This window comes from Coffea arabica, chromosome 6c, assembly GCF_036785885.1.
Source record: "Coffea arabica cultivar ET-39 chromosome 6c, Coffea Arabica ET-39 HiFi, whole genome shotgun sequence".
Classification (NCBI taxonomy): domain Eukaryota; kingdom Viridiplantae; phylum Streptophyta; class Magnoliopsida; order Gentianales; family Rubiaceae; genus Coffea; species Coffea arabica.
The window spans coordinates 14,610,899-14,624,330 of record NC_092320.1 but is presented as its reverse complement, the minus strand read 5'-3'; the positions used below and the strand labels follow the sequence as shown (position 1 = coordinate 14,624,330).

The following is a 13,432-nucleotide window of genomic DNA, read 5'->3' as shown; positions in this document are numbered from 1 at the left end:
TCTTGATACTCTTGCTATGCAAGTTAATCTTTGGCAGTTTGGTTCTCTTTCCTTTTAAGGTTAGAAACTGATCTCGTAGGGTTGTAATTTGCTCATTTTAGATGGAATATAGCCTTTTTAACCTGTTGTGCATGGGAGAGAAAAAGAGAGATTTTTACACTTTACCTGCCATATTGCAACTCTTTTTCAAACATTTAGCAGTAATCAGTGAAAGATTATCTTATCTTTAGCAATGATCTTTATCAAGCCAACATAGCAAAAAAAAAATGTGATTGGAAATCCCACTTTATCTTATCAAACTAAATGTCCAATTTTCTTATCTTTTGTTCTCAAGTTACCAAGAGATTATACAAGGAAAATAGCCTAAACATCCCCACACAAAAGTGAATAGACTAAAACTACATGTTACTACCTCCTGCGAAGTATTGGTTTCAATATTTTTTTATAGTAGTGAATTTGAGCATATGAAATATAAGATTCATTTAAATATCTTCTTTTAATTCTCGCACGTTATGATGTATCCAATATGTTGCTATAAAGACAAATTTTACACCGATGATGTATTGACCAAATGATTTTTCAAGGCATGATCGTGCGGAATATGTGGTTGGCAACTAGAAAGGCACTTCCATTCTTTAAAGTGTTTCAAAAATTTCTGCCATGCAGAGCGTTTAGATGAAAGGAAAAAGCCAAATGGCCTCATCAACCTTAATGTTACTAGCTCTTTGCAGGATGTGTCTGCCAAAATACTGTCATTTTCTCAGCATGGCCCTAGAGCCATCTGTATTTTGTCTGCAAATCGTCAAGCAGCAAGATCCTGTGCAACTGCAACTTACGAGGTTTTCAGTGCTTAAATGTTTTATTCATATTGCCAAATCTGATGGTATCAATGGTGGAAAAGTTTTGATTCTGAGGATGATAATGCTGGTCAATTTAAACTAAATTCAGTATCACCTCATCTCTTAACTAGTATACGAACTTAATTTCCAGGTCAAGATGGAGGCGGAGCTTAGAACTGTAGCAGTATGGTCAAAGGCTCCAAGTGAGCTAACTTCTTGAACCTAAATGCCTCCTGACTGAGTAATCGTGCGGAGTACGTGCGTGCGTGGGATTACAGGGTTTGTAAGATGGTCAATTCTTATTGAATTGATTTCGCCTTTAGTTTATTGAGATTTAGAAATTCAAGACTTTTTTTTATGATCAATTTTGAAATTGCAATCCTATGTCACAAACTCAGAAGAATGGACTATACAAATTTAAGAGTTTTTAGGACAGCAAGAAATCACAGTATCCATGTGATTTTTTTTTTTTTTCCTAAGAATCAGGTTTAATGGGCTGTCTTTGGCAGCCATTAGCACGATCAAACGTCTAGGAACTTCACCTCTCTTTGGATCACTGGCAATTCCAAAATCAGTTCTTGGCATGGAATTGAATCACATCACATGCTGAGGTATCTCGCCTTAAGAAGTTGATTGATGTACAATCGTGCGTGCAGGAAATGATTATGTTGGTGAGATTCCTGCCCCCATCAAAGCCATGTGCTGCAAACATCAAGAAACTGATCAAAGAGTACGATTGTCATTGAGAATTTGGAGAATTCTGAGCCTGGAGCAGGGCATCCATCTTTTCCTTTGCCCACTCTATCTAGAATGGTCAGTACTTTCTTTACCAAAAGGGACCGACTACTTTCGATATTCCTTAATCATGCAACAAGGGAAAGAAGAAGAAAGTCAGGATGATGAGCTGTCTCTATATGGAACGTGTCATAATTGCGTGCAATCAAAGGAATCAGATTGCAAGCATAAGAAGACCTGTAATTCATTCAGTTCTATAACAGTTCAAAGGGACGCTGAAATGGTTCCATCTGCCCTTACCAGCATCATATGGCTGGACTGTGGAGGTCTGACATTGTGTTGGAGGCGCCTTTAGGTAATAGAATATGGGGCTGGTCTTCGATGAATCATGAAAGGGTTTACCGATTTGAGAGAGGAGAGGAGAGGAAGGAGAAACCTAGCAGCGGGGCAGAGATCAAATAATCATACTTAGAAATTTCATTCTTCTTATTGTTTTTTTTCTAAAGTAAACGGGATATGATGCTTAGACCATCAACCTTTTTTCGTTCTCTGATTTGAACCACTGATCTACCCTCAGTCTGTTGGTCATCTAATTTGCTGATTGAAAAAATGCCAAAACAAAACCAACAAAGCACATTTTGAAAAAAATTTAAAAAAAAAAAAAAAAAAAAACCAACAGAGCACATTCACATAAACTGCTGAAGCAATCACGAGAACTGCACGTAGAGATTAACCCCCGCTGTTCTGCTATAAACTGAACCAATTTCATCCCCAGAATCTCTCAATTTCATCCCCAGTATCTGTTTAAAGAAATGCAGTCAATAAGGTATTTGATTTCAATTTTCAACCCCACTGGTTCTGGCCCCAGTGTTGCACAAATACTGAAGAAGATGCATTAGAAAGTTGTATTAAAAGTACATAAAAGGTTATGAAAAAATTTGTGGAAATGTATAGCTATCTACCAAACAGTTGGAGGATGCATTACTTTGTTACATTAAAGGTCAAGAAAAAAATTTAGAAAGAAATGTACAAGTATCTACCCAAACATTTTGATGGATTACTTTGTACCAAAAAAAAAAAAAAATTAACATCTAACGTATATCTTTAATGGATCAAGAGCAGGTATGGTTGGAATTTTCGTACAATCTTTCGATAGTTATACATAATATGATGTAAGTTTGCTATATTCATAAAATTTACGAGTACACACTAATTTACTGCATAGATACAACTGCTACGAGTTGGTCAAAAAAAAAAAATACAACTGGAGCAATGTTTGGAATGTCATTTTTTTTCAATAAATTTTTACGTTTTTTTAAAATTTTTTATTTCACATATATTAAATCAAATCGCTACGGCATATTTTTTTACAAAAAAAACTTCAATAAATAGTAATCCAAACGTGACTGAAGTACAATACCCGATCCAACCATACTGCCCCGCTTTACAATTTTTTTCAATGGTCCCTTTTTTTTTGGGATAGAAAGTAAAAAGAACAAAATACTAATAAATATTTGGAGGCAAAAACGTGACTTGGAACTCGAAACAGTTGAAGCTCTATCGAAAGAGACACTTTTATGCTCAGCTGCACTACGTGGCTACACGCGCCGGCTCTGCGTCTTGGCATTCCCACTCCTTCAGCGGCGTCAAAGCCGGGCAGCTGGTCCTCCACCATGGCCACGCCGTCCTCTGCTCGAATCGCCATCGTCGGCGACGTCGTGAGCTTTCTATCTCTCAGCCCCGCAATTCACGATGTCATTTTCTATGGTTTTAATTCCATTTTATTGAAATTTTGAAGCATGATGATTGGAGTCTGGAAGAAGATACAAAAGCACTTCAATTCCTCGAGGTCTTTCTTGTTAACCTTGCAAAGCTGTAATTATTACTCAATTTTGCCTGTGGACCTCCTAATTTCTTTATTTTAATATTCGCCGCAGCAGTGAACAGTCTAATTTTGACTAACAGGTGTAGATGCATGATGCATTGATAAAAAGAGAATTTCAATCTTGAATAAAGGTTATGTGCTCGTTAGCAATATGTTTATACAGTCAATATAGAAAAAATGATTAATCCAAAATTTTTTTAACTTCTAAGTTTTAGTTTTATTTCATTGGATAAAGATGTTTTTGGAGGAAAATGCTTGCATAAGGGGTTTTTTTTTTTTTGATACGGTGAGGCCTGGAATTGAACCGTGGTTGCTGGAACTAAGAGTCGAGTTACTCTAACACAGGATGAAGTGGCTGATAGCAAATGTTTGCATTAGTGTTTGGTTTATGCTTTTTGAAGTTATATCATGTGAAGTAAATAGTACGTCAAACCAGTGGACACTTGATTGAATGGATTAGCTATTTGTATGGACTCTTTTTGAGGCATTTAACTTAAGTGAGTTGAATGGAAAGATAATTAAAGATGAAAGGATTTGCTAATTATTTTCAAGGAAAGAGACATTTTTTACAACTGAAACTGTTTGATGGCCAGAACCTAATACTCAAAAGGTGAAATAATTTTAGCGAATGTTTGATTCCATGACAAAGGTTTAGTGGAACTGTTTATTGTGCGCTTACATGAATAGGAGAATTGATTTGTCAGGGTGATAAGTTATCACACAGTCAGAAGGAAAAAAAAGTTAGCACGGAGCTAAGGGAGGAATAACACGTAGATGATGAATCAATTTTTTCTTTTTTGGTTTTAGCACAAGTTAGATAAAGAATAAAGCTCACTTGAAAGTTTTATATCAAATTCAGCTGTACGTTGAGCATAATATCCTTTCTATTCCTTGGAATTCTTCTCTAATCTGATGCCCTTTTTCTGAAATGCAGCCGGATTTGGTGCTTTTCACAGGCACGATCTCTTGCTTTGAACTCACTATTTGGGATATCCACAGATAAAAACAGCTATTCCATTTCTCCAGCAGCTTATTTTATTTCCAGCTGTAACCCAAACCCTGAAATTTTACAAGCGTCACACAACGCATATTCTGCTGCTTTACTCCAGGTGATTTTGGCAATGAGAATGTTGATCTTGTAAGAAGTATTGCAGAGGTTGACATTGCGAAAGCAGTTATTTTGGGGAATCACGACGCATGGGGTACCCAAAAGTTTTCTGCAAGGTAGGATACTTTGTACCTATGTCTAACTATATGCCCAGAAGTTTGGCAAAATTGTTGCTGTACTATTGCTTGTCTGGATATGTTAGGTTGGGTTCCTGATTGGCCCAATCCTTTACTTATCTTTGTCCAGATTTCTGTTTGATGTTTCATTATACATAGTAGAATTTGTTAAGATATACAAACAATATTCTCTTTGTTTCAGATATCCAACCTCACTGTAGTACTATAGTGGCATTGTAAGTGTTGTAGTTTATGTTTTTTCAATTTTTTGTTGTCTTCCAATTAGATTTCTTGCTAAATCTTCTGACACATTTCTTTATTTTCTTGTTTTGAGTAATTCTTTTCCTAGATGTGATATCATACAAGGACATAAATTCTGCATTGTTAGAAATTGCTGGTTTAGGGCAAGGCTCCTTCAGGCTGTAATTGCTCAAATGTAGCTTTTGGTCTTTCATGAACAAAACAATGGATCTGTCACAAATCCAATGTACTTTCTGTGGATTGTTTTAATTCCAAGTTTCTGCCAACTGGACAAAATTATCAGTTGGATTACATGCTTTTTTAATACTTTTTCTAGCTTCCAAAGATGACTGTTAAACCCGTAGGAGATTTGAATTGAACTAAAATGATGTCTTCATTCAGTCGTGTTCCAGAATCGTGTTCAGGTTTTTGCGGGAGAAAACGGAGTCTTGGTTTGCAAACCAAGTTTGCTGTAATTAGGTAACCAAGTTAGAGTTGCATGATAACTCTGGATAATAGGGAGAAAAATTAGGTAGAATGCTGTGAGAAAAACCTTTGATAGTAACCAGTAATGAGATTACAAGCATATGGAACTACTTTTAATTCCCTCCCTTAACGTTCCATTAGGTCTGCATCCCAGTTATCTCCTTTAGAAAGCATTAATAAGACTTCAGAACAAGTTAGAGGCAACATCGACACCAATGGATTTACATCTAACTTGTTCCATCCAATGAGGCTGAGAATGCTCTTTTACTTGGCTTTGATTTATGTGTTGTCTTGTTACATTTTATAGCCCTTGTTTTCAAGTTTTGACATAAGTATTTCAGTTATTTTAGGAAGAATGGTTTCTTGCTTTATTTCTGTCGAGATCTAAAATTTTACCTGTAAGTTATTAAGCCATGGGTTGAATGTTAATGTTTCTCCTACTTCTTAATTTATCACATTATGTACATCTATAAACTTTTTTCGGCTTCTATTTAGCTTCCCAAGACCACGTGGATAGTTTTTTGACTGCTGAATATTAAATTTTGTGATTAATATCTCATAGGCTTCAAACTTTTTCCCTTTACATTCTGATTTTTGCATCAATTTACTTTTCAGGGAGAAGGATCCTGTCCAACTTCAACTAGAATGGTAAGTTATTGAGTTGCTCTATTTAAATTTTAGGAAGTTTGAGAATTGAAGCAGATGAAAGTCAGGTACCACTCACTCAATATATTCTGTAACAAGAGCTTCCAGTTTATACTTCAGCATATTCAGTGTCTGCTTTTTAAGTTCAGATCAGTAGGATAGGAGCTGGTATTCTTTTCTTAGTGGTCTTACTAGTTCAGTCGTCATTTAATGAGCTTAGATATGAATTAAAGCTAGAGGTTTGATGTAAAAGCATTTCATTATGTTCTTCTGATTCTCTTGGATCATTAGAAGAAAAATATGAGGAGGCTGCTGTTCAGGTCAAAGTGGAAATCCCTCAAAATTGGTTCGAGAACCTTATGGCGTATCCGTCTTTAGTGATCATTAGAATTAGAGACATGAAACCCAATTTTATTTTTAAAAAAAACATGTTAATGCGCAAAGAACAGAAAGTAATGCTCAAATTTTATAAACAAAGTTGATATTTCTTCGTTTGAGTTGCTAAGATGCCTTTTCTGTGTCCATAAGTCGAATTCACTTAATTAGATAATGAGCAAAAGTCTTTCTTACTGATATCATATGGTTGTGTAATCTCTAAAATGGGGTATTGCTTCCAACTTGTTTCTTTATTTTCCTTTCCATGCTCGGATACTGTCTTTGCTTGCAATTGGGACAATTTTATATGATCAAAATGCTTGATTGCTATTGGAACTATTCAATATATGATCAAAATGAACTATGGGTTATTGACTTCATAACTGTCTATAGTCAATGGGTTCAAAAAGTTTTTTCCATGAAGAGTAGTATGATACCTTGAGTCACTTTGGACTGGTAGATGATTTTCATCACATCTCTATGGAGTGTTAAAGCTTTGTACACATGAAACCCACTATGGCAAGAGCTTTTTGGCTTGTTGAGCCCTGTTTCATAGCATGTGTAAGTTGGTCTTTTGAAATTCCTGCTCTACACCACTTATAAAAGACTGAATGGAAGTCCTTTGGCCTGTATGTATAAGGGCTTGAAATTTGAATAGAGTTCTAGGGAAGGCTTAAATTCCGTCATAACCGGGGAAAAAAAATGTTGGGCCTTGTTGTTTTGTGGTGCTATAGCTGCTGTTGCATTAACATCTGTAATTTCATTACTGCATTGTCAACTAATGAACCAAACTTGAACATTAAAAGAGAACAACATAGAACATTTATTCGTTTTTCAATATTTATACATGGACTGCAATTTCAAACTTTTGCCATTTATAATGGTTAGTCTAGGTGATGAGCATGTTGGCTACAGACGCATTGATTTTCCATCAGTGAAACTGAGTATTGTCGGTGGACGACCATTCTCTTGTGGTGGTAGCTCTCTCTTCAGGAAAAAGCTACTGGTTGCTAGGTATGATTTAGTCAAGTTCTTCACTCGTTCTGTCCTATTTTTTGTTTGTTCCTGTTTCTGGAATGAAATCTACATGATGGAGGAGAATTGCAAAGACTTCTTCATTGGCTGGGCAATAATGAACATGAGACTGCATTCTTCCAATCTTTTTTTTTTTAAATTTGACGGTATTCAGATGTTGACTCTAAAATTCCTCAACAATCTCCAAATTTTGTTCACTGATTATCTTATAGTAAACTGAATGGGCATCCTTCATCTTTCCCGTTGCTCAGCATTGTGGTTGCTGTTGAAAAGTCCTTGCACTACTGCATTAACACCTTTTCTCCCCTTTGCAGTTCCACCTTCATTCCTCTGAGACTTGTAGTTGCTGTAGTTTTTGGGTTTTCTGGAATTATGTGTTTTTCTGCATTAAATATAAGTTGATCTTTATATGGAAAGTATGCATGAGGCTTGGCATCGAAATTGCATATGGAACCTTAGGTGCAATCCATTAACGGCATACGCAAATCGAACAATAAAGAATTGGGTTAAGGGCTTTTATGGTTCTTCTAATAGAGACATGGGAGGAATGGAAAATGGGTTGACCTTCTACCACAACACTTCTTGGCAGTTAAGTAAAATCTTTAGCTCCTTTTACCACAGTCTGAGTCACCCTAACTCCAAAAACAATTGAGTGGAGATTTGGAGAGCTGTCCTGTAGTAGTCCTATGGCATATGTATGTGATATATATCATGTATAGAGAATGTCTTTTCAAGAAGAATAAGGGAAATATGACAGAACAATCTTTCCTCATGTGCTCCTGTTCTGTTATGAACCCCAATTTGAGAAAGTAAGTTCCCTTTCTGAAGAATCCAAATATTGTTGTCCAGTTTCTGTTCTTCCTTTATAAGACCTCCTTCCACAATACCTATTAATTTCAAGCAATTGCTAATGGAAACCCTTCTTCTTTGCTTGAATTTGGTGCCCTGCATCTTATTACTCTTATTTCTTTATGCCTTTTGTATGCTTCTATGTATGTATTATGGCCTCACAAGTTTTATCATATCATAGCTTTGAGATTGTTCATCGTTTTGAACAAAGAAGTTGAGATTTTAGTGATTGTAATCTCACATTCATCTATTCGTCTTCAATTTTGATTCAAGAACTAGGTAAATATGTTCTTTATATGCAAGTTTGATCTGCTGCCACAAATGCTTTTTCCATGCCTTCTACTGCCGTCTAGGTTGCACCTCATATCCCATTGCGATTTTTGTGCTCAGATATGCGGTTCACAACATGGGTGAAAGTGCCAAGAGGATCTATCAATCTGCTTTAGGGACTCCTGAAGATCATTCAATCATCTTACTGGCTCATAATGGACCTACTGGTATATCACTTTTGCTATTTGGCCATGTTTTCAAGTGCTAGCTGCAGGATAAACTTCAGTGGTCAACATCATGCAGGCCTTGGGTCTAACATGAATGATATCTGTGGAAGAGATTGGTTCTTTGGAGGTGGTGACCATGGTGATCCAGGTAATTTTTGTCAGGTTTCCTTGTTTGATATGTAGCCAGCCTGTGAACTGGAGTACTTACTAATATGCTGTAGCTCGTGGCTCCAACGATTACAACAGGAATGTACAAGTTTATGCAGTAAGAGTAATCCTTTTTCATCTCACTAAAATGGCATTTGATAACTAGATGACAAATGCTATTCTACAGATTTAGCAGAAGCAATATCCCAGTTAAAAGAGACCACCAAATTATCTATCCCTTTGGTGGTATTTGGTCACATGCATAAACAGCTGGCACATGGAGCTGGTCCTCGGAAAATGATTGTTTTTGGAGAGGATAACACTGTATATTTGAATGGGGCCATTGTTCCTAGGGTAAAAAGATTGGGAAATGAACAGGATAGCCATAAGAGGAGCTCCACGTTTAATGGGACACCAGGTACAGCGTCAGAATCAGGAGGCACGGCGCGGGCCTTCACTATGGCAGAGATCTTGCACGGACGAGTGGAGAAAGTTACTGAAACTTGGGTTTCAGTGGTGGGAGAAAATATATCCTTAGAAGAAGAACACATAATGTTCCGTAGGACAACTGCAGGTAACAGGCGGGCATTGTAATGCGGTCTGTCATGACAACAAATATCACATTCCTGTGAGGACAAACTTGTGGTCATGTACATAAAGGACATAACCATGGTCGGTCCGTAATTTCACATTCCCTTTCTTTGGTTAAAAATTGTGTACTTTTCCTTGAATTTCAGATTCACATGAGCTGTGACTGTGTTCATACATTTGACTTGAATCAAGTTGCCTACCAGCCTCCTTTGCTCCTTCTGTGACGTGTGTTTTTAGAAAGAGGCCACCATGGTGCATCAGTAGTTTTTATGCAATTTTAGACTTGTAGGGTATTTTCTTTCCTTAAATGTGGTTTTTAATGTTAGATATGAGCTTTGTTATTATCCGTGTGCCAACAGGCTTCCATGTGATTGCCAGGGTTTTAGTGTACTAAATTCCATGCCCAATCTGGCTCTCTGGGACGTACTACAATCTACCTCTCAAGAGTTAATGGTCTTTTCCCCTCCAAACTGCAAACATTACCCAGTGGCAGGCTGGAGCGTGGTGGAAGAGATTCGAACCCTTTTGCCAAGTGAGCATGGAGCAATTTATTTATTGATGAATAAAAGGAAAGGGGTACTTCATATGGTAGCGATGATCCATCACCTAGATTTCTTCAAAAGTATGCAAAATTAAAGTGGATAGTCAGCAATGAAGTGAAGTTAACAACGTGTTGGTTTTGACCCAATTCCTTTTCAATCAAATGACGGTTGAAACCCCTTTTAAGAGCTCCATTTTTTCGCCTTTAGTTCTCTTTAGGACCAAACTTCTGCAAATGCACCAACTTCCAAGCATTCAATGGCTCTGTTGACCCATTCTCCACCTTTAAATCGAAGCTTTCTTTCTAATGGTTTGCCTTTTTCTTTGGGTGGAAAGTTTATGCACCCGGCTCTCTTAAAAAAGTTTACAAAAGAAAGAAGTATGGAAAAGAACGTTGGTTGCAGGATCTCTTACGTTGTTGCTCGGTGATGTTAGGACGTTTATCAAACACAAATCCTACTCTAAGCAATACACGATCATAGAAAAAAAAAATTTAAAAGATGGCTCAACTCTTAATTTTAGAATTTTCATATTTGTCTATCGTTTACATATCGTATTTCTTCTAAAATCACTTGTTGCTGGTGAATCCTTACTAAAAAGGCATATATAATGAAAGTTTTGGTTTAGTGGGCTGGCAACATTTGTACACGAGAAATTCTAGCCAGTTAAAACAGATGTTGGATTCTTTTGGGATTTTTTTTTTTTTTTTTTTTGAAGGTTGTGGAAAGCCGGGAGGTGGCGTGGTTGGATCGAACTCTAGAACTGAGCTGGTTAGCAAAGATTGGGTTCCCTTGCTTCTCTTTCTCTATGTTTCAATTCTTTTGAAGAGCACGCAATTGACTTGTCATCATCAATTCCTCAAAGGAAAAAAATACTAGTCATTATCATCAATGTGTCATGACTTCTTTCTCATAAAACATTAACTCGCTTCTTTACTTTCTTGCATTTTGCTTTGCAACCTTAAAAATTAGAGGATTACCAAGAAATTTGCGTGGCTTATTGGGAGATTCAGGAGCCAGGAATTGGAACTTGTGAAACGCTGCTCTTTTTTTCTTTTTCTTTTTTTATTCTTCCCGTCTTACCATCTAATCCAATCCTCCCCAAATGAAATGCTGTGTTAGATAACTTTGAATAAAAAAAAATATATTTGTTAAATCGCCAAGTATGAATCATGATCCGGTTTTCAATGTTATTCATTCTTTGAGTGACTCAAATTTTGCTTGAATTGCCTGCATGTTTCATTACTTTTGAAAATACAAAGTATGGATCAGAGGAGTGATCTCTCCAATACGAAAGCAAAAAAGCGTCGCGAAAATATGCGATGGTATCATTGTGTATGTATGACTTTTTCCTTCTTCTCTTCAATTCTAAAAAACATGAATGACCTTTGATTTATGTCCTTTTTGTAGAAATCATTTCGATTAACTCTGGATCCTAAGAAAAGCTTCACTTGTTCGTATCTATATCCTCATAATATATAGTCAACCAAGCAAAGTTGTTTCCTAGTTTTACATCTCTTTTCTACTAATGCACATTGATCACATGGGCTGCCTTGTGCTGTCTACGTCTGTTGCCATGACCTCTTGGTCATAGCCACCATGCTATTCTTTTTGTTCATAGATTATTCGCAGAGGATGCCTTCTTGCGTGGTTACTTTTGTTGTCCCTAATAAAACTCGAGTTTCAATAATACTACTCGCTCGAGGTCGAGCATCCTTTCTCCACGTTGAGTCGAACTCGAGTATCATCATACTCGAGTTCGACCCGACTCGATTACAATCTTACTCTTTAGTTTCTACAAAAATTAATATTTGCAATTAATCTATTATTTTTCTTCCAATATCACACGAAAGTTTGCGATTAAGCTCCAAATATTGGTTAAAAAAATGTTCCTAAAGAAGTGGGTTAAAACAATGTAAACTGTTAATTCCTACTTAGGTAGTTGGTTTTGGACTGCTAGTTCATTAAAATGATGAAAACGCAAAATGCTGTCTTGATGAATCTTAAAGAAGAGCATTCTGATGAAGCGTCAACCTTTTGTAATCTGCAAAAAAAAAAAAAAAAACAATGAGGGAATGTCTGATTCTGACATTGTCTGCCTGACAGACAGACTTATTTATTTCACCCCAAATCTGCACTCCACTTTCCTTCCTTCTTTCCCTCTTTCTCCTGTCTAGATCCACAGCAGCCTTTGACCGAATCTTGGCCGTCCGCCATTCTCCTAAATACCACCTTTTTGGCCTTTCTTTATTTACACATTTGGCATCCCACAGATTTCTTAGATCCATCTTACTAGCAATTGGAAGTAATAGTTTATCTCATCTCCAATGTCTTTGTTTTGTTATCTGTGATTTCTCCGTGTTCTAGATTAAGGCTATCATCATTATGGGGGCACCACCGACCTTTGATTCTTTCTACTCATGGGAAGAGTCAAAACTACCCCTTCTTATGGCAAAATTTTGCTGTAAATTGATCACTGTTCATACCATCTCACTTAAAATTCTTATAGTCTGTTAAACCTGTAAATGCACATAATACAATCACGTGAAACTCTGGCTTGTGTAAGCAAGCCCTTCTTATAGTCAATAAACTTGATCATTAGCATGATTATTCTTTAACCGTTGCCTGCAATCATGAGTCTACAAAATCTTAGGGGGCTGGCTATGCACCAAAATCCAGTGTACAAGATTTGAAAACAACGGAAAAGAGAAACCTTGATGAGAGACTTCTGTCCTATATTCTGCCATCATTCTTGATACACTCTCAAGTTCACGACTAGGCATACAGGATAGCTAATTTCCATGGTTTCTTGTTGAAACTTGTTCAAAATTGGCTAGCATAAGCATGTATTCAAAATTTGGTCCTGAAATGCTTGGCTGTACAAATTGTTACTAATCTGCCATTTTGCATAATTTTATTACTTATAGAACGGTATAAGGAATAAAAGAAACTGTCAAACAAAGTTGGTATGGCTTCCATCACCAAAGTTATTTATTTTTTGAGAAGACTTCATTTTTTTTTTTTTTTTGAGAAAGTGTTTATGTGCATCTTTTTTTATTCAATTTTGACAAAAGCATGAAAATCAATCCCAGTTGGATAAGTTAGATTGGTCTTTTATTACCTAAATTATGTTGGTAAATTTTCCAAAAATATAAACATATAATAAAAAAGTTACATGTGATGCATTAACTAGAATGATACGAATTTCAGCTATAACGTACGACGAAAACGATAACACAAAATGATATAAAAACGTACTAAATTGGATAATTAATCGAAATAAAAAAAAAACTCTATCATGTTAATTCCTATATGGTAATTGCTTATAATTTTAAAATATCAAAG

At 36.3% G+C, this 13,432-nt stretch overlaps 1 protein-coding gene across 1 annotated transcript; it reads left to right on the top strand.

Moving 5' to 3' along the window:
• Nucleotides 1-3,089: 3,089 nt before the first annotated feature.
• On the top strand, nucleotides 3,090-9,767 carry LOC113693986 (uncharacterized). The gene is made up of 9 exons (XM_027212805.2): nucleotides 3,090-3,292; nucleotides 3,373-3,423; nucleotides 4,394-4,415; nucleotides 4,569-4,683; nucleotides 6,025-6,057; nucleotides 7,318-7,443; nucleotides 8,704-8,810; nucleotides 8,887-8,958; nucleotides 9,145-9,767. The coding sequence occupies exons 1-9, from the start codon at nucleotides 3,152-3,154 to the stop codon at nucleotides 9,549-9,551; spliced, it is 1,074 nt and encodes a 357-aa protein (XP_027068606.2). The 5' UTR covers nucleotides 3,090-3,151; the 3' UTR covers nucleotides 9,552-9,767.
• Nucleotides 9,768-13,432: the final 3,665 nt, after the last annotated feature.